The sequence below is a fragment of the Gigantopelta aegis genome, chromosome 4 (genome assembly GCF_016097555.1).
Source record: "Gigantopelta aegis isolate Gae_Host chromosome 4, Gae_host_genome, whole genome shotgun sequence".
In the NCBI taxonomy this organism is placed as follows: Eukaryota; Metazoa; Mollusca; class Gastropoda; order Neomphalida; family Peltospiridae; genus Gigantopelta; species Gigantopelta aegis.
In genome coordinates this window covers 86,028,081-86,052,100 of record NC_054702.1, presented here as the reverse complement: position 1 = coordinate 86,052,100, position 24,020 = coordinate 86,028,081, and the positions used below count along the sequence as shown (strand labels likewise).

At 38.3% G+C, this 24,020-nt stretch overlaps 1 protein-coding gene across 1 annotated transcript; it reads right to left on the bottom strand.

The window, feature by feature from the left end:
- Positions 1-1,438: 1,438 nt before the first annotated feature.
- LOC121370042 (DNA repair protein XRCC3-like) lies at positions 1,439-24,020 on the bottom strand. Its single transcript, XM_041495140.1, has 9 exons — positions 23,883-24,020; positions 18,756-18,893; positions 17,429-17,515; positions 16,401-16,496; positions 14,044-14,282; positions 5,485-5,679; positions 4,700-4,912; positions 4,336-4,485; positions 1,439-3,462 (listed from the first exon to the last, which is right to left on the bottom strand). Exons 1-9 carry the CDS (start codon positions 23,935-23,937, stop codon positions 3,217-3,219), a joined length of 1,419 nt encoding a protein of 472 aa, XP_041351074.1. The 5' UTR covers positions 23,938-24,020; the 3' UTR covers positions 1,439-3,216.

Here is a 24,020-nt window from a genome sequence, read left to right as displayed (position 1 = left end):
GACCACACATATATTGAGAGAGAAAATCCGCTGTCGCCACTTCATAGGCTACTCTTTTTTTCAATTACCGGTAGCAGCAAGGGATCTTTTATATGCACCATCCCACAGACAGGGTAGTACATACCACAGCCTTTGATATACCAGTCGTGGTGCACTGGCTGGAACCAGAAATAGCCTCATACACACACATACACATTAATAGCTATAGTGTAATTACTAAAATGTGGCGAGGTGTTATTACGATCAGATAGGTTTCTGTATTAAACACAACTGGATAAAGTTACAATAGAGTGAAACAAGTGCCATGTTGAATCGGGGAAATACCCTCTAAAATAAGACTAGAGATTGTCTTCATAACCATTACTTCTCAGAGGTACATGTTTTTAGAATCATATAAAGTTAATTTTGTGTTATTGTAATAGTGTTTGGATAAAGTAATCCTACTGGCAGTAGCTAGTGGGAATTTCCCTATTAGCTTAGTTCGTAGAGTACTAGACTCTCGTACTGAGTCTGTGGTTCTAATCTCCTCAGTGGAAGTCGATTTTTATGTTACATTTCTATCCTACGAAGGGAATGGGTGTGTTTTTAACACAATTATAACACAGTTAGGACCCGTAACAGTTCTACTGCCCGTGGCCCACAGCTCCGGGACGTAGCTTCACTGAGGGGAGAGTATGTAGTAATGTTTGGATAAAGTGGTCCTAATGGAAGTAGCTAATGGGAATTTCCCTATTAGCTCAGTTGGTAGAATGCTGGACTCTCAGACTGAAAGTTTGTGGTTTGAATCCCCTCAGTGGAGGTCAATTTTTCTGTTACAGTATCACAATTGCCAGGATAAGGAGAAACACTTTGAATGGATGGAAATGGATAATCTAAACAACAAAATGCAAGTAATGCCTAATTTCACGTTGTCGTGTTTAAAAACTTGGGCTTGTCACTTTAACATATATAAACTAAATAATGCTTCAAAACATATTAATTTTTAAACCCATACCAGCTGTCATAACAAATGGTAAAAAAAAATGTTTGTTAATAGCAAAAATGTTTCTTAACAAATTACCATCAAATTGTATAGATTAAATCCAGTTATACAGGGGTGAAGACAAAATGCTGGAACAGCCAAGGTATGCAGTTTCACATGATGTATTGTTACTAGTAATTGATAATGCAAAGGCAGAACTGTGCTTTACTTTGGCTGTTCCAGTAGTTGCTTTCAGATCTGTATCAGAAAAGGAGATTTAACCTATATAATTTGATGGTAATTTGTAAAGAAACTTTTTTATTTACACTGAATTTTTTGTTCAAAATATGTTAGGAGTTTGTTTTGGTTTAAAACTTAATGTTTTTATATGAATTTTAAGTTGATTTCAAACATACTGTATATTATATATTCCTTTCAAACCAAAGACAGTGAACAAAAATGGACAACACATTTCAGTGATGTTAGAATAACGTTTTATTTCACAAAACACATAATTTAATAACGTAGACATTTTTGTGAGATTCTTATCATGTACATGAATTAATTAATGTTTTTTTATCCTGCAACCACTCTTTCTATCGGCCGATTATGATGACTGATTAAAGGAACACAGTGGTGTAGGAAGGTGCCAAAAAGTGGGGGGCACACTTTTATATTTACACACTTTTACACTATTATAAAGCAAATACAAAGCAAAATATCTGAAAAGTGGGGGGCACATGCCGCCCCCCCCCCCCCCTTATGTATTTAGGTCATTACATACAAAAATTGTCTTTTTATACACAGCCAGAGAAATAACAAATTACAAGTTCTAAAAACATTTGATTCCCCACCCTCACTGGCCTACTTACTCAACTCCCCATTGGTCTACTCACTTGATTCCCCACCCTCACTGGTCTACTTGCTCAACTCCCCACTGGTCTACTCACTTGATTCCCCACCCTCACTGGTCTACTTTCTGGTCTACTCACTTAATTCCCCACCCCCACTGGTCTACTTACTCAACTCCCCATTGGTTTACTCACTTAATTCCCCACACCCACTGGTCTACTGCCTCGACTCCCCACTGGTTTACTCACTTGATTCCCCCACCCTCACTGGCCTACTTACTTAACTCAACACCGTTTTACTCACTTAATTCCCCACCCCCACTGGCCTACTTACTCAACTCCCCATTGGTTTACTCACTTGATTCCCCACCCTCACTGGCCTACTTACTCAACTCCCCACCATTTTACTCACTTAATTCCCCACCTCCACTGCCTCAACTTCCCACTGTTTTACTCACTTAATTCCCCACCCCCACTGCCTCAACTTCCCACTGTTTTACTCACTTAATTCCCCACCCTCACTGGCCTACTTACTCAACTTCCCACCGTTTTACTCACTTAATTCCCCACTCCCACTGCCTCAACTCCCCACTGGTTTACTCACTTAATTCCCCACCCCCACTGGCCTACTGCCTCAACTACCCACTGGTTTACTCACTTAATTCCCCACCCCCACTGGCCTACTTCCTTCTCACCTGACTCCCAACTTGTGTGTCTATTCACTTCACTTCCTACTTGTCTACTTCTCCACTCCCCAATGGTCTTCTCACTCCACTCCCCAATGATGGTGTACTTCCCCCAGCCTCCCAATGATCTACTTGCCCACAGGTCTACAATCCTGACATCCTACTGTTTTACTTCATCTCCTCACTGTACAGCTGCAGACATGTCTACTTTCATGACTCCCCACTCACCCACACCCTTTGACTCCTGATATGTCCACCACCTTAACCCTATTGAATACTCCCTTTATTGGCCACTAGTCTACTCTCTCGACTATCAAATGGTCTTCTCCTATGGCTCCCCATTTACCTACTTCCATGGTTCCTTACTAGCTTATTCCCTCAAATCATCACTCTTGACTCCTCGCTGATCTATTCCCATGACATTGTCTACCCTACTGGCTACGTTTGTGACTCCCCAATGGTCTATTCCACTAACCCACCCCATTGGCTTACTCCCTTGACAAAATCCCCACTAGCCTACTATCTCAACTCCCCAATACTAGCAATAGACTATTATCTTGACCACACCCACTGGTTTACTCACTAGATCTTACACTGGTCAAATTCCTGGACTCACTGCTGGCCTACTCTCTTAACCCCTACTCTCGTAACCCCTGCTTATCTACTCCATAGATTCCCTTCAGTTCTATTCCCTCAACCCTCCACAGGCACTTCTCTTCTAGCCTACTCCCTTCACTCCCTGCTGGTCTACAACAAATGGAAATGTCACACGAGGCAGATTTGGTGCAAACATCACTTCGCACAGTCGTACAACACTCTCTGTATCATTTGGGCCAGTGAGTTGCTGATCTGTGCGTGACAGCATGAATCGTGACGTCACTTGATTGGCCCACGTTAATCCCAGAGATGGAATATGCCTGCTTACTCTACCTGTGTTAGAAGTACATGACATATTGGCAGAGACCTGAAATATCAAAATGAGTAAAATGGTAGAATGTAACCATTCATACACTATTACATTAATTAACAAAAATAATATATGTTATAATTTTTGTGTGATTTGTGACAATGTATAATTAATGATGTGATTTTAATTTATTATTTATAACATAAACATTCTGTTGCTACAATAAGGTGTTTTACAGCTACAGAAAGAAGAAAGGACATCAACTCATATTCAGTTGTGACTGTCTTTAACCGGTGTACTAACTCTGGGTTAGAAAAAAAAAAAAGTTTTGTTTAACGACATCACTAGAGCACATTGATTAATTAATCATCAGCTATTGGATGTCAAACATTTGGTAATTATGACTCTTAGTCATCAGAAGAAACCCGCTACATGTTTTCTAATGCAGAAAGGGATCTTTTATATGCACTTTCCCACAGACAGGATAACACATACCATGGCCTTTGATATACCAGTTGTGATGTACTGGCTGGAACGAGAAATAGCCCCATGGGCCCACCGACAGGGATCGATCCCAAACCGACCGTGCATTGAGCGAGCTCTTTACCACTGGGCTATGTCCCGCCCCTCACTGTGTTAGAGTCAACCTCTAATTTGTGTTCTCACTTTGGTTTGGAGCTGATGGCCAGATGAAGCCAGCACCTACCAGTTTTGAACTCACAGGCCCCAGCGTAAACATGTGAAAATAGACACGAAGTTTGGTTAATTTACAAACCTGTAAAACACCTGGATAAAGTTGCAATAGAAGAGTTTGTGACATTGAAACAGGGAAATACCCTCTTAGTTCCAAGGCCCATTTAGAAATACCACCTTACCGCCAAGGCCCATTTAGAAAAAACACAGAAGCCAAATTCTTTATGTACTACCTACCTGATTAACACAGATGATTGGAATGTTGTACTGGTAGCCCAGTCTGTGTAGTTGTGCTGCAAAGGAACTAAGGTGTATTTCCATGGACAGCTCGTCTCCATAAGCTTTACTTTTCAGAGGTATGTGCATTACAATCACCAGACGGCCATAAACATTTCATATATAATGAAATGGATATTCTAAACAATAAAATTTAAGTAATGTCCAATTTCAGTTGTCAAAAACGGCTCTAATAGTGAAAAATATGTCATAGTACTTAAAAAAAAATAGAGTCTGTCACTTTAAATCCATGGACCATAACCACCTTACCGCCAAGGCCCATTTAGAAAAAACACAGAAGCCAAATTCTTTATGTACTACCTACCTGATTAACACAGATGATTGGAATGTTGTACTGGTAGCCCAGTCTGTGTAGTTGTGCTGCAAAGGAACTAAGGTGTTTAGCTCGTTGAATCATGTGACCCGTGTCGAACTCACAGCGGAAAAGAGCAGCCACAGAATCAATCACTATCAGTTGGACCACACCCTTGGCTAGCAACACTGGGAACTTCTTGTGAATACAGAACTGCAAACCATCCTGAAAGAAAAAAAAAGAACCAGAACATTTCTTTTTTTTTAAATGCTAAAGTCATGCTTTAAAAATGTTTCCTATATGTGTAGCATTAGGATGGATGGCAATATAGGTTAGGCAAAAAAAAAAAAAAAAAAAAAAAAAAAAAAAAATTGGTATCTGGTCAGACCAAAGTTCCAGAATTGATGCTGTGATGCAGCTTTTTTTTTTCTCTTAAATTTTTTGGTATATCAAAGGCCACAGTATGTGCTATCCTGTTTGTGGGATGGTGCTAATAAAATATCTCTTGTTACTAATGGAAAAATGTAGCATGTTTTCAGTCTAAGACTGTATGTCAAATTACCAAATGTTTGACATCCAATAGCCAATGATTAATAAAACCATGTGCTCTAGTAGTGTCAATACAAACTTTAACTTTATATGCTATCAATATGGTAATAATCAAAGTTTGGGGAACAATTATTCACTCCCCTCAATGTTTTTCATGTCGATATCTGTATATGTTTGACACCAAACAGCAGCACTTTAAAACGTGCTGAGGTGTTTTTAAACAAACATTCCTTTCATTTCCAACTAACCAGATCAGCGACGTGTTCCACGAAGATCTTGTCTCCGAGACGGCCGTGTTCCTGTAGGAGCGACGCCCACTTGTTGGAGAAGTGATGGATCAGCTGGTACAGTCTCTTATTGGGAAACACATCCTCCGTACACAGATACACAGCTCCTGGGGGTACAGCACAGGACACAAAATAACAAGCATTCGGAGAGTACCGCTAAAACAATGTACATGATCCCTACTGGGCCAAAACATTTTCTTATCTCTTTAAGTTATATACTAGTCGTGGAGCACTGGTTGAGATGGGGGAAGCATCCCAGTCACATTGGCATAGCCAGATGGGTGAGGGGAACACAGCCTCTCGATCACATCTTTTTTCTTTCCACCATATAACAAATATAATATATATATATATGTCTTAACATTTGAAACAGAATTTACTAGGGTGGGGTTTTGTTTGAGGGATTTTGTATTGAGGGGCACTCACATTGCAGATGGGCCAACAACACTGTCTGCGAGTCGTGGTATGGAAGAATATAGAAGGTAGGGAAGAGGGAGAGGTGTGAGGGAGAGGTCATGGCCCTCCCTCTGGCTACTCTAGTGGGCCGTGTAGTCACCGCCACCCCAATAAAAAATATTCTGGCTATGCCAGTGCTTAGGCGATGGTGGAAACAAAGCGGAAGTATGCATCAGATGTACAGGGAAATCCCGGGGTTACCTACTGCAGCTAAATATAGTCTGGCTTGCGCCATCCCAGTTGAGACATTAAGCAATTTTGGTATTATGGCTGCGAAACGGCGGAATTGTCATAACCATGCAGTAGATAGTACAGCTTTTTGCTGTCACAGTTTATAACCATGCAGTAGATAGTACAGCTTTTTGCTGTCACAGTTTATAACCATGCTCATAAAAGCCGGGCCCTTGCCCTTGGTCAACTCTTCTAATGCTATCAGCCAACGTTGTTCCCTGCAAGTCCAAGGGAACAATTATCTCGTTTTACAGTGGTATTCTAGGACAGTCAAACCTGCTCAAGAGACCACCTGTCTTTAAAGACCATCCCTCCATTCTCCCCAATCATCTAATATGATAATATACATGTCTTCTTTTTCTTGCTGTTTGATATTATACTTCATGTCTGTAGGATTAATATATGGAAATAAATTACATGTATTTATTAATTGATACAAAGTGCCCAATCTTTTGATGCTCATTTGGTGGCTGTTTACCACAGGTTTGACTGTATATTCTGCAGTATGTGGTATTAAATTGTGAATCCAAATGCTTGGCATTTATTAGTATCTACATTTAAAATTTGTATTTACCTTACTGTACATTATTTTGAATACATGTATATATAATAGAAATAAGACGTAACTGGTACGGATAGGTTATATGTAAATAAACTTGACCCATTCAATATGGGATATATTTTATTGCATCCACACACTCCAAGTAATAGTTCCATAAAATTAATTCCATGGTATAACAAGACACGTGCAACCAAGCATGACTAATGATGGGTCCATTTGTCACAGACATTGATGTTGTATAAAAAAGCAAACATAAGACTGTTGTTAATGCTATGCTCAACTTTTGCCACAGATCTGGGCATTCAGCCATAACTACTGATGTATCCCCTTATTACAGAAACTATGGTTTTAATCGGTAATTACCATTTATGCTCTTATCAGTATGTTATCAGTAAGTATTGGTGCTGTTGCAAAGAACAAATTATGCAATGAAAATGCATGTTTGTTGCCAAAATCAATGCTGGTGTGCACAAGAAGAATATGGTCTTCTAAAGAATAGACTTCCATTGTGGGTGGTGTGGGTGTGGGTAATTTTTGGCATGCTTCCATCAGAGAACTGTTCAAGCATGCCTGTCATGGGCACAACCTCTGACATCACCAGAGAGTTCTATCTATTACAGGGACGGGAGGGGGATTTCGAGCTATGGATTTTAGTTTCCATTTGGTATTGGCTAATTGATAGATAACAAAATGTATACACACACACACACACACACACACACACACACACACACACACATGTATAACAAAATAAATAGAATACAAAACCCAAACAAACAACAATTGTTAATAATTTAGATAGGCAAGACAAAAAGGTATTTAAAGGTAAATTGTGCCATTTTGTGTGGGGTGTACAAAAGTACAAAATAGAAACTTGGATAACCCATAAAGATTCGAAGCCAATTCTAAAAGTGTTATCCAAGAAACTCCATAATAACTTATAATAGCAAATAAAAAGGTGTGATCTTCATACTCAGCTAGACTGCAGAGATATGTATTTGATCTTGGCGCATAGAACGTCACCCACCCCGTACAGATGGGTCCACATCAGTGATAAGGGGAGGGAAGGAATGAAGCCGTGGCAACCTATTACAAATCCTAACTTGCCAAAACACCCTATGCTTTACCGGCCCAGTTAACCTGTCTCCAATCCCCCATTCCCAAGCAACCTCCACCCCCCCCCACCCCCCAGCAGAAGGCAGCAGACCATGGCAAATATCAATCGCTTACATATATTTAAAATAATATTAATAATTTAAAAAATTAAAAATAAAATAATAATAATAAAGAAAGAAAAAAAACCTTCACAACAACAAGAAAAAACAAAACAAACAAACAATCCCAGCACATCGACCCCCACTACCCCCAAGGCAGGAGGGTCAGACATCCATTGTTATAATAAGTGGTTACGTCAAGAATTGATAACAACCAGTGCTGGAAATCGGTTGTAATTCCATTACTGATCATAAGTTACAATCAGTTTGCACCAACCATCAACTTTCGATTACACAATCATTATAGTCCATCACATCTTCCTACCAAATTGTTTTTTGTAAATAATTTTAGTTTTGTAAGAAGAAAAGTAAAAGTGTTTTGGAAATAATAAAAAAATATACTCTTTTTGTGTGCAATTTAGAAAACAATCGACTCAGAAATAAATAGCTTGTAGTAAATTTCATAGTATGAATAAAGGCATTCCATATGTGAAGGACTATAGAATAATATGAACATACAAAGGACCATGCACCTACTGTCATGTTCACCAGAATAGACCTGATAAATCATTAATTTTACCTTTAATAACTATTAAATTTCTTTTTTTCTTTTTGTATACATAAAATTGAATGCCAGCTCCAACATATTTACATCAATATCAACAACTAAACTGGAGGAACAATTACAGTTAACATGTTTCACAACAATCGGTTATGGATTTTATAATTGATCATCACATCAGCAGAGCTCAACCGACCAATGTTTCGATTATACTCAATCACTGGAACATCACTAACAACAACTACTAAAACAACAAAAACTGTTACTATAACAACGATAATAACAAACTTAATAAATAATGTCCAATAACTTCTGTGGTTATACTTATATGGTGCACTTAACATTCCTTAAGGCCATATTAAAAAAATGTTTGGTGAGCTTTTTTAACCAAGTATTTTTTAGATGTGACCTACTGCCATGACAAATGTCACCCTTCAAGAACTATGGTCATTGTAGAAATTTCTCAAAAATAGCAATTTTTTTCAAATATCGCATCTCAAAATAATTTTACCCACATGAACTATTGAAGAAAGCCAGAGTATGCCATATTGTTGTTTTTTAAAAAACAGGAGAAAAATCCTTCAACCTACCAACATTTTTGGAGAAAAAAGGATGATCAACAACTGATTAAAATGTGGCCTGATGTTAAAAAACTAATTTAAGAACTTATTTGGTTTAAAAAGATTTTTAATCATACAGATCTCCATTGTTTATATCAATTTGGCCAATTGCTAATGTTTATAAAATTTGGCTTTTGGTAATAAAATAATCCTTAAATTAACCACATTTTAATGATTTTCAAAGATATACTCTACATGTAACTGTATGGTTATATACGGTAAACGTATGCGAGTTGCGTCCCTTAGGGGAAGTCTAATGTTTGTCTGCATTAAGTTTGGAACTGCATTGGCCCTCAATGTTTTTGAGTATCTCAATGTTTTCACGTATTGTGCAAACTGTGTGAACATTATTTGGTTTCGAAACAAAGTGACATTTGATTGTTATTGTTATGAAGGTATTTTATTTCAGGCAAAAGGGACATAAGTGATTTGAACAATGTTTATGACTTTTAGAACTATTTGAAAAATTATTCTAATTTGGTGGGGAGTGTAACTGTATGGTTATATATGGTAAACGTATGCAAGTTGCGTCCCTTAGGGGAAGTCGAATGTTTGTCTGCGTTAAGTTTGGAACTGCGTATGCAAGTTGCGTCCCTTAGGGGAAGTCGAATGTTTGTCTGCGTTAAGTTTGGAACTGCGTTGGTCCTCAATGTTTTCGAGTATCTCAATGTTTTCACGTATTTCAATATTTCACGTTTTGGAGTATTTTACTTGCAAACAGTTGCGTACTTTTGTTTGTGTACTGATGCATACAGCTATGTGTTTTCGAGTGGACGGTTATGGTTCATGAACTGCGATGTTACATAAATGTTCAAACTTTCAATTTGTTGTTCTTTGCAAAGCCAGGAAACAGGTATGAACTTAAATCGATTGCGAAACCCTTACAGTGAAAACATTCAGCCAAACATTCAGCCTAACAACGTTTTATGTTAGAATAATGTTGCGTGATGATAAACTGAATATGACATTAATATTAGAAGTTTTACGTTTGTCGGTGAAACGTTACGTCATTTTTGAACAATTACCGTAGTATTTCGTGAATACGGGCTACCGTTAAATTTATCAACATTAACAGTGTCGTGTATTTGTGGATACTGTGTGGGCATTTGATCATTATTCTTCATGGTAATACATATAATGAAATTTAAATATGAGTGACAAGAAATCAGTAATCTCTAGCCTGTCTTCCAAGTCTCGGATTTCATCTAAGGCAGAAGCAGCGGATGAGGTTGCAGCATTAAAGGTGAAATTAAAATATGTTGACATTGAAGCTAGCAAAAGAATAGAATTAGACAAGTTGGATACAGTAAAACAATTAGAAATGGCACAGGCAAGATTAAATGCTATTGAAGTAGAGCAGGAAGAGACAATTCATTATGGAAAGAATGATAATGGTGATTCGTATCCACCTGTTGCCAGTGTATCTAAGTCTCACGATGTTAATGAGTATGTGCGAGACTACATTCAGTCTATTCCAGTGGAAAATATGCAAAGTCGCGTTGTAAGTGACCCAGAACCCCTTTCATCCACAAAACTTAATGCATCAGCTAAAGAGTTCGTACCAGAAGAAACATCTTCCCACATGCTGGTAATCGAGAAATTAACAACTTCCTTGGGACAGAAAATCAGTTTAGGGAGGCTTCCTCCTCCAGAGCCAGGACTATTTACTGGGAATCCTCTAGCGTATCCTTGTTGGAAAGCAGCCTTTGAGACATTGATAGAAAGACAGGGAATTCCATTTGCTGAACGAATCTATTACTTGAAAAGATATTTAGGTGGTTCTGCAAGGGAATCCGTGGAAGGATATATTCTGTTGTCCACAGATGAAGCATATGAACAAGCCAGAGCTTTGCTTGACAAACGTTTCGGGAATTCATTTATTGTTGCCAATGCCTTTCGCGATAAACTAGAATCGTGGCCGAAAATAACAGGTCGTGATAGTGTTGCATTAAGAAGATTTGCCGATTTTCTGCGACAGTGTCTTACAGCTATGGAAACTGTAAGTAGTTTGAATGTGTTGAATGATGATTACGAGAATCAAAAACTTCTTCTAAAACTGCCAGATTGGCTCGTCTACAGATGGGGAAGAATTGTAGCTGAGTGGCGGAATAAGCATCAGGCATTTCCCCCATTTTGCGAATTTGTATCCTTTATTGTTAAGGAGGCAGACATTGCGTGTGACCCAGTTACAGCTTTTCTCTCGAAAAAACAAAGCAAGACGGAATTAGAACATTCAAACAAGTTTAATCGAAAACGTACAACTGGAACTTCATTCTCTACAGAGGTGATGGTGACAAAGGAGACTGATCAAATAACATTAGTGTTGTTTCTTGGTGTGCTCTGTGTAATGAAAATCACGAGATTGACAGTTGTAAATCCTTTCTTGCAAAATCTGTGAGTGAGCGGAAGGAGTTTGCAAGAAAAATACGACTTTGCTTCGGTTGTTTGCATGTAGGACATCAATCTCGAGACTGCAAGAAAAGGAGCAAGTGCAAGACTTGTTCAAGGTATCACCCAACATCTCTGCATGGAGACTTAAGAGAAGAAAAGACTACTACTCCTAAAGAGACTATTGTATCAACCAGCTCTCATTCAAGTATCGTGCATTTGAGTGATAGCCAGATAGGTGACAAGTGTTCTATGATACTTCCAGTTTGGTTGTCACATTGTGATCGGCCAGAATCAGAACGGTTGGTGTATGCTATGCTTGACACACAATCTGATACAACATTTATACTAGAACGTACCTGTGACGATCTGGAGCTAGTTGGACCTAGTGTTAACCTCATGCTGTCAACAATATCTTCAAAGGATCAGCTTGTCCAGAGCACAAAAATAAAGGGTTTAGTGATTCGTGGATTTAACAGTGCTGTTAGAATTTCCTTGCCTGCGACGTATTCCAGGGAAATCATGCCTGCGAATAGAACACACATTCCTACACCGGAAAAGGCAAAAATGTGGCCTCATCTGGAAAGCATAGTTGATGAACTGATGCCCTTGAGAGACGTAGAAGTGGGCCTTCTGATTGGCTACAACTGCCCTCATGCATTGACTCCTCGTGATGTCATTCCTCCTGTGCATGACAATGAACCGTATGGACAAAGAACAGATCTTGGCTGGGGCATAGTTGGTATCATAGATAATAGTCAGATTGACAGACGTGACGTTATTGGCGTTAGCCACAGAGTTACAGCATGTGAAGTTCCTAATGAATTGTGTGTTTCAAATGTTCAAGATAAAGGTACTCAAAGTGTGCTCTTCTCTTTCAAAACTAACGTCAAGGAAGCATTTGCGCCATGTGATGTAACCCAAATGATGGAATTGGATTTTAATGCACGAAAGTCCGAACACATTGCTCTGTCCTGTAATGACAGAAAGTTTCTGTCCAATATCGAGAAAGGTATTCACCAACGAGAGGATCAACATTATGAGATGCCATTGCCTTTCAGAGACACTGAACCTAAACTTCCCAATAACAGGATAATGGCAGCTCATCGTCTCTTGTCGCTGAAACGCCGTTTTCAGAAAGATTCGAGGTACTGTAATGATTATAGGATATTTATGCAAGACATTATTCAGAGTGGACATGCTGAGAAAGTGCCACAGTCAGAACTGAACTGCGAAGGTAAAATGTGGTATCTTCCACACCATGGAGTCTGTCACCCTAAAAAACCCTGAGAAACTTCGAGTGGTTTTTGACTGTAGTGCAAAACACGAAGGTGTGTCACTGAATGACTACTTACTACAAGGACCTGATCTAACAACTACTCTAATTGGGGTACTTTGTCGGTTTCGAAAAGAACCAGTTGCAATTATGTGCGATATCAAGCAAATGTTCCATCAGTTTAAGGTGAATGAATGTCATAGAAACTTTCTGCGATTCCTTTGGTGGGAAATTGAAGACTTAGACAGTGAGCCTGCTGAATTCCGAATGACTGTGAATTTGTTTGGTGCAGCTTCATCACCCGGTTGTGCGAACTTTGGTTTGAAACAAGTTGCGAATGACTACGAAACTGAGTTTGGAGCTGTTACTGCGAACTTTTTGCGAAACGATTTCTATGTGGATGATGGATTAAAATCACTACCTACTGTAGAAGAAGCAGTTGACTTGATTGAGAAAAGCAAGAAAATGTGCCAGAAAGGTGGTTTGCGACTACACAAGTTCATCTCGAACTCTAAAGATGTCATTGAAGTTATTCCTTCAGAAGACTGCGCGAAGGGTATCCAAAATTTTGATCTTAAACATGACTCATTACCTGTTGAGAGAGCTCTTGGAGTGAACTGGTGTGTTGAATCCGATTGCTTTCAGTTCAGAATTACCTTGAAGGATCAACCGTTAGTGCGACGGGCAGTTCTCGCCACGATAAACTCTATCTATGATCCCCTTGTTTTCATTGCGCCTGTTCTGTTGGTGGGTAAGCAGATCCTTCAGCAGATGTGTAAGGATCAATCAGACTGGGATAGTCCTCTTTCAGATGCATTACGAATGCGATGGGAAAGGTGGAGAACTCAGTTGTTGCTTCTTAAATACACAGACATTCCTAGATGCTTCAAGCCAGATGGGTTTGGAAAACTACAAAGGGTTGAAGTTCATCATTTTGCAGATGCAAGTACTTCAGGATATGGCCAGTGTTCATATCTCCGATTGGTTGATGACCAGCAAAATGTTCATTGTTCCTTCGTTATGGGTAAAGCTAGAGTTGCTCCTCTAAAAACTGTAACAATTCCACGGCTTGAACTGACTGCAGCATTGGTATCAGTCAATATCAGTGCATTTCTGCAACGTGAACTTGACTACAACGACATTACTGAAACGTTCTGGTTTGACAGCAAAATTGTGCTAAGTTATATTGCGAATGAATCTTTGTTGCGAACCGTGTGCAGCAGATCAGAGAACATACCGATCCTTCTCAAGGGTGAAGAGAATCCAGCAGACGATGCATCACGTGGCATAAGTGTCACAGATTTCATGAATTCCAAGTGGTTAACAGGACCAGAATTTCTATGGAATAGTGTAAATTCACCAGCAGATAGAGTAACAGACGATCTCACTCTTTCTCCGGATGACCCCGAGTTGAAGAAAGTAAAGACCTTGGCCTCCATGGTGACAGAACCTCCCGTGAAGTTTGAAATTAAACGGTTAGAACATTGCTCCAAATGGTATCATGCGAAAAAGGCCATTGCCCTTTGTTTAAAACTCAAGATGCAACTTCTGAAACGAGTGTCGGTTAGAAAAGGTAACGCCCACAGAGATAATCAGGATCGACTTTCTGTCTTTGATTCTGTTGGTGTTGCGGATCTGTTTCAAGCAGAACTAGAGATATTGAAACATGTTCAAGCAGAAACATTTCATGACGAACTGAAAACTCTTAACTCATTGGGCAGTGCGACATCAGATAGACAGAGTGTAGCAGACCGTAAAAGAGCTTTGAAGAGAACAAGCTCACTGTGTAGACTTGATCCATATATTGATGCAGATGGTATTTTGCGAGTTGGTGGACGAGTTCGACAAGCTTGTCTGTCGGACAGTTTGAAGCACCCTGTCATTCTTCCAAGAAAACACCACATTACAACTCTTATAATTCGTCACTTTCATGAACGAGTCGGTCATCAGGGACGTGGCATGACAATAAACGAGATACGATCCAATGGATTTTGGATCATTGGTTGTGGATCTGCAGTGTCACATTTCATCTCCAAATGTGTGAGGTGTAGAAAACTACGAAGTTCTGTTCAAGAGCAAAAAATGGCAGATCTGCCTGTAGACAGGCTGGAACAAGCGCCTCCATTTACTTACTGCGGTGTTGACATATTTGGTCCGTTCTACATCAAAGAAGGTAGAAAACTACTTAAACGCTATGGTGCCTTGTTTACGTGTCTTGTGTGCCGCGCAATTCACATTGAGACTGTAAACTCTCTTTCCACTGATTCATATATAAATGCGTTGCGACGATTCCTAGCCATTCGAGGACCCATTCGTCAACTTCGATGTGATCAAGGAACTAACTTTGTCGGTGCCCAGGGAGAACTCCAGGAAATAGACGATCAGCATGTGAATGATTTTCTACTGAAAGAAAATTGTGACAATTTTCCATTCAAGATGAATGTTCCTTCAGCTAGTCATATGGGAGGAGCTTGGGAACGTCAAATCCGTACCGTGCGTAGTGTTCTCTCATCTCTTATGAATCAGGCTAGTTGTCAGCTTGATGATGAAGGACTTCGAACGTTGTTGTACGAAACTGTGGCTATAGTGAACAGCCGTCCTTTAACAACAGACAGTCTTAACGACCCTACCTCCTTGGAACCACTAACTCCCAATCATTTACTGACTTCAAAAACTAATGTTATTCTTCCGCCTCCCGGAAACTTCCAAAGAGCCGATATGTACTCACGTAAACAGTGGCGACGTGTTCAACATCTCGCAAATGTTTTTTGGCATCGCTGGCAATGAGAATTCTTACAAAGTTTGCAAGTGCGTCAGAAGTGGTTACATCCACATCGAGTCTTACAGACTGGAGATGTTGTTCTGATCAAAGATGAGAACTTGCCTCGCAATCTGTGGCAAGTAGCTCGCGTTTCTAAGACATATGTTGATGAGGATAATCTGGTGCGTACGGTCAAGTTAGCTGTAGGAGACAAATCTATCGGTGTTGATGGAAAACGTACGAGTGCTGTTACTTACCTCGAGCGACCTATTCACAAACTAGTGCTTCTCCTGGAATCTGAAGATACTTCAAAGTAGAACTTTGACAGCGTATTGTGCAAACTGTGCGAAAATTATTTGTTTTTAAAACCAAGTGACATTTGATTGTTATTGTTATGAAGGTATTTTATTTCAGGCAAAAGGGACATAAGTGATTTGAACAATGTTTATGACTTCTAGGACTATTTGAAAAATTATTCTAAATTGGTGGGGAGTGTAACTGTATGGCTATATACGGTAAACGTATGCGAGTTGCGTCCCTTAGGGGAAGTCGAATGTTCGTCTGCGTTAAGTTTGGAACTGCGTTGGCCCTCAATGTTTTCACGTATTTCAATGTATTTCACGTTTTTTTGGAGTATTTTACTTGCGAACAGTTGTGTACTTTTGTTTGTGTACTGGTGCATACAGCTGTGTTTTCGAGTGGACAGTTATGGTTCATGAACTGCGATGTTACATAAATTTTTTCAAACTTTCAAGGGAACACATTGTTAGACCAAATTTTTTCACTTGCAAAGTCTATATTTCATACCCATGTCTGTAAACAGGCCTATATGAACTTTAATTCGAGATTTACCGCTTGCACTCTCTCCACAGATTTCTGTGATTCCCCGCGAGATAAAGCCACCTGAATAACAGTACATATTTTCTATCAGGAATTTTTTTTTTTCTCTGAAACTTGCATAGCAGGGCACAATATTTCATGCAAACTGATGTTCCAGCCAGTGCTCCACAACTGGTGTAACAAAGGCTGTGGTATGTACTATACTGTCTGTGTGATGCTGTATATAAAAGATCCCTTGTTGCTAATCTGAAAGAGTAGCCATTGCATTACGGTAGCAGTTTTCCTCTCTCATTAACCATATGTCCAACACCATATAATCAGAATTAAAATGTGATGAGTGTGTCATTAACGTAAACATTCCTTTTTGCCTACTCGTTTAAAACTGGCTATTTAGTACCTAATATATGGCTATTTTGATACAATAGATGACACTTTGTCAAGAGAAAGAGAGCACAAGGAAACCTGCTTCCACTACACAGGCTACTCGATAAAGCAACGAGTGATCTATTATATGCAATTTTCCTATGACAGAACAGTACATAACATGACCTTTGGTATTCAGTCAGGCTTTGAATTAAACTGTCAGAGGGGCACTGCAATTATTGCCTTAGAGGTGCATGGGATCAGGAGGATACCACAGCAATCATCAGGACGCACTGGAGACAGTGGCAAATTAAGTTTTTATCAAGATAGAAATTTGTTTGTTAATTTTTTTTTAAATAAAATAAAAAATTACTAGTACTGTTTGGGACAGGAAAAACATCCAAGTCCATAGAGAGTGATCAATCCTGTGGTTGCTCTACAAATGGAGAACTCTAAATCCTGCCTTATGTCTGTATGTATCTGTCTATTTCCAGTGCTAAATAGCTAACCATTTTTTTTTTAATTTTTTATATGGCATTCTAACTTTAACTTCTCATCATGAAATACAGGCCCTACAAATCACATACAAGACACACTAATGAAATATATAGATCTATATCTGAGAAACCTACCTCTCAGATGTTTATCAAACACAGTGCAGCCAGTCGAAAGCTTTCTGACCTTAAACTCATCAGAGCACCCATTCCAAATACTCAGAGCTGAAAAGCAATGTCAATGTACCATTAGGCCTATATATACATGTATATTTATTTATTGAATAACAGTAAGTTTCTCTTAAGCATCAACATTAAAGAATCTACATAATATAAACCAAAGATTGTAATAAAAAATTAAAGAAATTTGTGTGTAGTAGTTTTTTACACTTGGTCAGTAAGCATTTCAGATTATTTTGGGTGGGATGTAGCCAAGTTATAAAGCTCTCACTTGATGTGTGAGATTGATCCCTGTTGGTGGCCCATTTCTTGCTATCCTGTCTGTGGGATGGTGCATATAAATGATCTCTTGCAGCTAATGGAAAAATGTAGTGGGATTTCTCTCTAAGACTATATGTCAAAATCACAAAATTTTAAACATCCAACAGCTCATGATTAATAATCAATATGCTCTAATGGTGTCGTTAAACATTGAAACAAACTTTCACTTTCATCAATTTTTTTTTATTAATGATTAAATCTAAAAAAAAGAAAACAACGTAAACAGAAATTAAGATTTGAGAAAATAGGTGAATAGGTTTACTCTAATTTTGTTAAGACTGACACGATAATAAAACAGACTAGTTTAGAATACAATTTTTAATGCTAGAAATTAGATTCTAATCTCTGCTATTCAAGTTCAAATTCTACCATTGGGAATAATTCTATAAAGTTAGAGCTTTACAATATGAATTCAGACAAAATTTATAGTTTTAGGATATTAAATTTGATTACTGGTAATTATTTTCAGCAACAATTTGTACTTTTGTTCTTTTGTAATCATTATCTGATAACTTTCTATAAACAAGCATTCTGAGAGTACTGTTAAAGCAATACATGTCCCCTACCGGGCCCAATCATTTTTCCTATCTCCTATATTCAAGGGCCATAACTCTGTGAAAAATCAGTAAATTGCCATGAAAGTAAAACTTGATCTGCAATAATACATGATAAAGTTATATACAAAATTAAATCTTTATATCTTCAGGCATTGCAAAACAAGTCTGGAAAACAAATGTTCAAATGTCTGTGAAAAATTGGTAAATGGCCATTAAAGTCAAACTTGATCTGTAACAGTACATGATAAAGTTACACACAAAATTTCTGCTAAATATCTCATGGCATTCTGAAAAACAAAATATCCCGAAAACTATATATGGGACAGACGGATGGAGATGGACTGGTAGGGGACTAATAAGCTATTTTTCAAGTATTCAAGTTGTTTTTAAAATGTCTTACTACCAACCAGTAATGACAGGTGGTTTAGGAATGGCCTCTGCCACAGCCTCCTGTAAGACTTGCACATCCCCGGTAGAGAGGCCGGTACTCCGGGCAACATCAGGCGACGAGAGACTTAGTATTTTCTCAAACTTTACAAGATGAACTGAAAGAAGACCATCATACTTAGACCCTCATCTCCATAGCCACTCTACTAAATGTTACCTGTTTGTGAAGGTAACCTTTACAGAGGTAAGTTAAAATAAATGCATTTATGTGCTGGATATATATGTGAATTACGTTTAACTGATAGGTGTTTTCTATAGCAAATTTGATTATACATGTATACCGTATTAAAGCAGCAATGTCATGAATATTTACGTAATACATGTACTGAGGGTCAAGGTCACAAAACTGAAAAGTGAAAGAAACAATTGATTTGGTATATTAAATAATGAATTTGTATGAATGAATAAATGAATAAATGAATGAATGATTGAATGAATGAATGGTTTAACAACATCTCAAGATGAAAGAGATATTGGCTATTGGGTGAATTTGTATGTAGGTCTACACACACAAGAGATATTGGTGTGTCAGATTCTACAAAAATTACCAAAATGCACCTGTTAAACACTGCACCATCAAGAAATGTATGATTAATTACAGCTAATCTTGTCTATAGATATACTTTGTCAAAAAAAGAAATGCATAGGTGATAGGGAAAGAAGAAAAGTGTTTAATTTTACAACATATTATTTATAGTTTTTTTGTACAATGTTGCTGAATGACCATGTTTGTTAATGTTCCTGGAATGGGACAGCATGCCCAAATGCACCCTGGAACGTTGTGCAACATTTGCAGGAAATCGGCATGAAATGGTAAGATTTTGGCAAATGCACTTGATACTCGGGGGGAAACGATTGGGGTAATGATGGGTATTTAAAGCTGCAATGCTCGCAATGATGTCTCATTTCCATTTCAACGTAGACGAGTTACAAGATGCCAAGACCAAGCCTGCCGAATCGAAACATTGCAATCAGACCTGTCAACCCTTCCGGATTCCGCGTGAGTCTCCCGGTATTTGATCAAATCTCCTTTCACCTGTGCGGGAGACAGTTTCTTCTGTTAAATGACATTTTTGTAAGCATAAAAAAAAATCGATCCTCTTTTGTCAAAATAACGGAAGGGAAGTAACTCTGCCTTTTTTTCTCATTCGGAAAATGTCGACTACTTTTGGCTTCTGAGAATGTAACAGGCCGAATTGTCCCGACGGTTTAACCTTTGCTGAAGTGAGAATTGTGGGATAACCTATTTATATTGTTAAAAAAGCACATGGAGTTTATAAAATGACGTGCTATTATAATGTTTGTTGTCATCGTAATGGCTACGAAGCATGTTGCCGCTAATTCAACAGGCTGTGTATTGACATTCAGTGTTGCCATATATATAAAAAAACTATCCAATTTAGTTCTAATAACACCTCTGAATTGTAAAATGTCTTCCCACTGGATTACATAATGCAACTATGTCATAGTCATAGTCTATGACGAATCTGAACTGCCAGACTCCGAGTTGACAGCGATACACACGATGCATGTTAAAATCACGTCACAGCAAGACAACGAAAAGACCAATTAGCTGTATAAACATACTTGTGTCAGTTAATTTTGTAAGTTTGTGCAGTAAAATGTTGGTTATAAGGGTACACTTCAAGAAATTATTTTTGTACAATTAAAAAATGTTGTGTTTGACATTGACATAAAATTACTCACGGAAATGGGTATAATTCCGGTATATTTCACACGATGTCCGTAATGAGGTTTTACTTATGATTAATGAAAATACAATGTTTATTGCATCATTATAATGATTTTAAATAAGTACCACGCCACCGTTCCTCATTATAGTAAAAAACATCGGAATATTAATTTATAAGATTTATATAAATTTGTCTTTGGTACTTAGGTACACGAACCACAAATGATAATGTAACGCAACCTGTAGGCTGTAAGTGTAATACCGTAAATGTAAAACATTTTTTTTTTTTAAATATGTATTAAATACTTATAATAACCACAAATGATAAATAGCTTTTTTATTTTTATTTTTATTTTTTTTATTTTTTAATGCCAAGATCTAAGGTTAAGAAGTATATATGACATTATAAAGTATTCATATAACTTATTGTAATAATGTTTTTTTTAAATCTTGCAATTTTGGGTTAAATTTTGTGAATTTAAAAAATCTCCTGCTTTTTCAACACACACCTCCTGCTTTCTCTTGACTAAAGGTTGACAGGTCTGATTGCAATAGGCCGCCTCCAGTTAGGTGAATCGCAGTCAGCAGTTGCACGCCACATTAACGTCCATCAGAGCACCATTTCACGTCTCTGGGACAGGTACCAACAGTTTCAATCAGTTGAAGACCGGCCCAGAAGTGGAAGACCTCGCATAACAATTGCAGCACAAGATCGCTACATCCGGGTTCTGCACTTGCGTCCCCGAACTGCCACAGCAACGAACACTGCTGGATGCATACCTGGTTTGAGAAGGGTGTCTGCACAAACCATTCGGAACCGACTTCGAGAAGCTGGTTTACGGGCTAGGAGACATATGTTGGCCCCGTCCGGCGACATCAACATCGACATTTACGTGTTCGCTGGTGCACGAATGTACAGGGGTGGAACTTGGGAAACTGGCGGCGAGTATGGTTCAGTGACGAGTCACATTTCCTTCTACTGCAGGGGACAATATTTCGAAATCTGAGGTAACCGAAAGTCGGTTCACGTGGTTTGTACCTAGGTAACCAAATGTTCGGTTACGTGAATTATATCTGGGTAACCCATTGGTTACCTGATCGGTTCCCTAAAAGTTACATTGGAATTATATTTTAAATACATAATTTTTACCTCAAACATGAAGTTAAAACTAAATACAAAAGAAAACGCTTTATAAATCAGTTTCTTTAATGTTTGCTAAAGTTAACAATATTGTAAAAGGACTAAATATCAGCCCCATTAGATACATTTGGAGGAATAACTCGCAAGACTCACAAAACTAATAATAAAAAATAATAAAAAATAAAAATAAAGACTCATTTGGCACAGATAATATGTAACATTTGGTATACAGCAAATAAAAAATATATAAAAAACAACCCAAAACAACTGTCCAGTTCCTGTGAACACTTCCAGATTCTTTGTTTCGTTTTGCTGTGACCTTGCTACTTTCACGTTCTCTATACTACAGTGACGTCCCAAATGTTTGTTTTTTAAAGCCCATTATGTGATGTTAGTATTTTTCAACTTCTGTGACACTTTTGGATTCCTGTTTACATTAAAACCGTTTTTAACATTTGTAAAATTATTGGAAATCCAATAGTATTTCTCTATATATTCCTTTAGAGATAAAATAGCAGTTGATAATTTAGCCATCCCCAGCGGTATGTGCACATTTCTTTAAAACGTTTGGCTCAACTCTATACTGAGCATTTTAGTTTAGACTGGTCGCAAGTTACAACTGCGCATTTAGTATCTAAAAATCAGTCTAAAACATTTATTGGAATACTATTCGGTCTATTGGAATACTAGTAGTAAGTCTGCGTGAATAAAACTTCTTGTAATCGTAAAGTTTGCCATTTTTAATTTCTGAAAGTCTATAGGTCACGACATAACCGATTTGCGGTTCGCGTGAATTTAATTTTGCGTAACCGACACGCGAACAGAACGGCGGTTGGCGTGAAATATTGTGCCCTGTACTGCGTCACCCAAGTTGACAGATTCGGTGGAGGGAGTGTCATGATGTGGGGAGCCATCTCATACACTGGCAGAAGTGAACTTGTGTTCGTACAAGGCAACCTGACAGCTGTATACTACCGGGATGAAATTCTTCGCCGTCACATGCTTCCCATTTTGGATCAACAGAGAGCTCTTTCAGCAGGACAATGCCAGGCCACGTACGGCACGTGTAACAATGGATTTCCTACAGAATGAGAACATTAATGTGCTGCCATGGCCATCAAGATCACCAGATCTCAACCCCATTGAACATCTATGGGACGAACTGGACAGACGTGTATGCCAGCGTGACCCGGAGCCTCAGACACTTCCGCAACTGTCACATGCACTGCAGGAAAAATGGGCTAGGATTCCACGTGCCCGGATTCAGAGACTTATTCAGTCTATGCCAAAGAGATGTCGCACAGTGATTACTGCTGCTGCTGGCCACACAAGGTACTGATTTCAGCGCCCTCGTGCGACGCTGTTTGGTGATGAAAACGCCTCCACTGCCGTGAGTCCAAAGCAAGAACATTGTCACATACTCATGACAAATTTTACTGTGATACGATCATAAATAACAAAATTATGCCACTTTATATTAAAGAGATAATTCAATGACTATTTCTCCTATGCGTTTCTCTTTTGAGTATATTTTCTACTGGGTGTCAGGCACATCCTGATGGGGGTGGGGGTAGGGGTGGAGGTCATCAGTCTTTGCCTGGAAAGGTGAATGATCACTTGCACTCCTCTCCATACTTGTCTAGAAAGTTTTAGGAGAGCAACATTTGAATAGATTGCCTCCTAAATATGCGACATAATTAATCTGACATCATAATGAGTGTATCAACCTCAGCCCATGTCATGATGTTGTTAGATTACGTCATATCGACCCACCCCTCTTGAAGAATATTCCATAAACAAGCAAAATGGTAGACGGTAGACATCTGCATGTATTTTACCCTATGCAATCTCAGCGAAGTCTATATCGGTGTCATCATCACAGTCTTGAATGTAGAGTCTATGTAACTGTTATGGGTGTTTTTCACAATTTGTGTCTAGACAAAATTTGGGGGAAGTCTAACTGTAATTAAAGGTAGGAGAGTAATTTATTGTAGTTGTTGACTTTAGGCCTATTTGGCTACAGGACTGATCATATTGCATACTTGATCTAAAGGCAACTGTAACTCTATTTAAGAAATCACTTAAAGTTGCAATCTAACTTCTCCATCTAAATGATTAAATTATAAAATCTAGGCTCATGCTATACTTGAATCGAGATTGCAACTTTAAATGTTTAATTGTTAGAAAGGTGTCATGATGAAATTTTAACAAGTCAATCTTTTTTAATAGTGCAATACGTACTACAAAACAAACCTTTTCTAAGAGCTTTCAGAATTCTTGGATGTATATCTAATTGTTCGATTGACATTGAATGTTAAAATGTTTTTACAATTTCAAAGTTCACATTCTGCGCCAAGTGACCAAACTTTAAAGTACTGTTTGGCATTCGGA

Bases quoted from the DNA above. Each gene is read 5' to 3' on its own strand.
- LOC121370042 (XM_041495140.1), bottom strand. From the start codon at position 23,937: ATGTCAATCGAACAATTAGATATACATCCAAGAATTCTGAAAGCTCTT. The intron at 16,497-17,428 runs GTAGGTTTCTCA...ACTGTTATTCAG, and splicing joins GTTTGATAAACATCTGAGAG to GTGGCTTTATCTCGCGGGGA. The intron at 3,463-4,335 runs GTAGGTAGTACA...TTGATATTTCAG, and splicing joins CAATCATCTGTGTTAATCAG to GTCTCTGCCAATATGTCATG.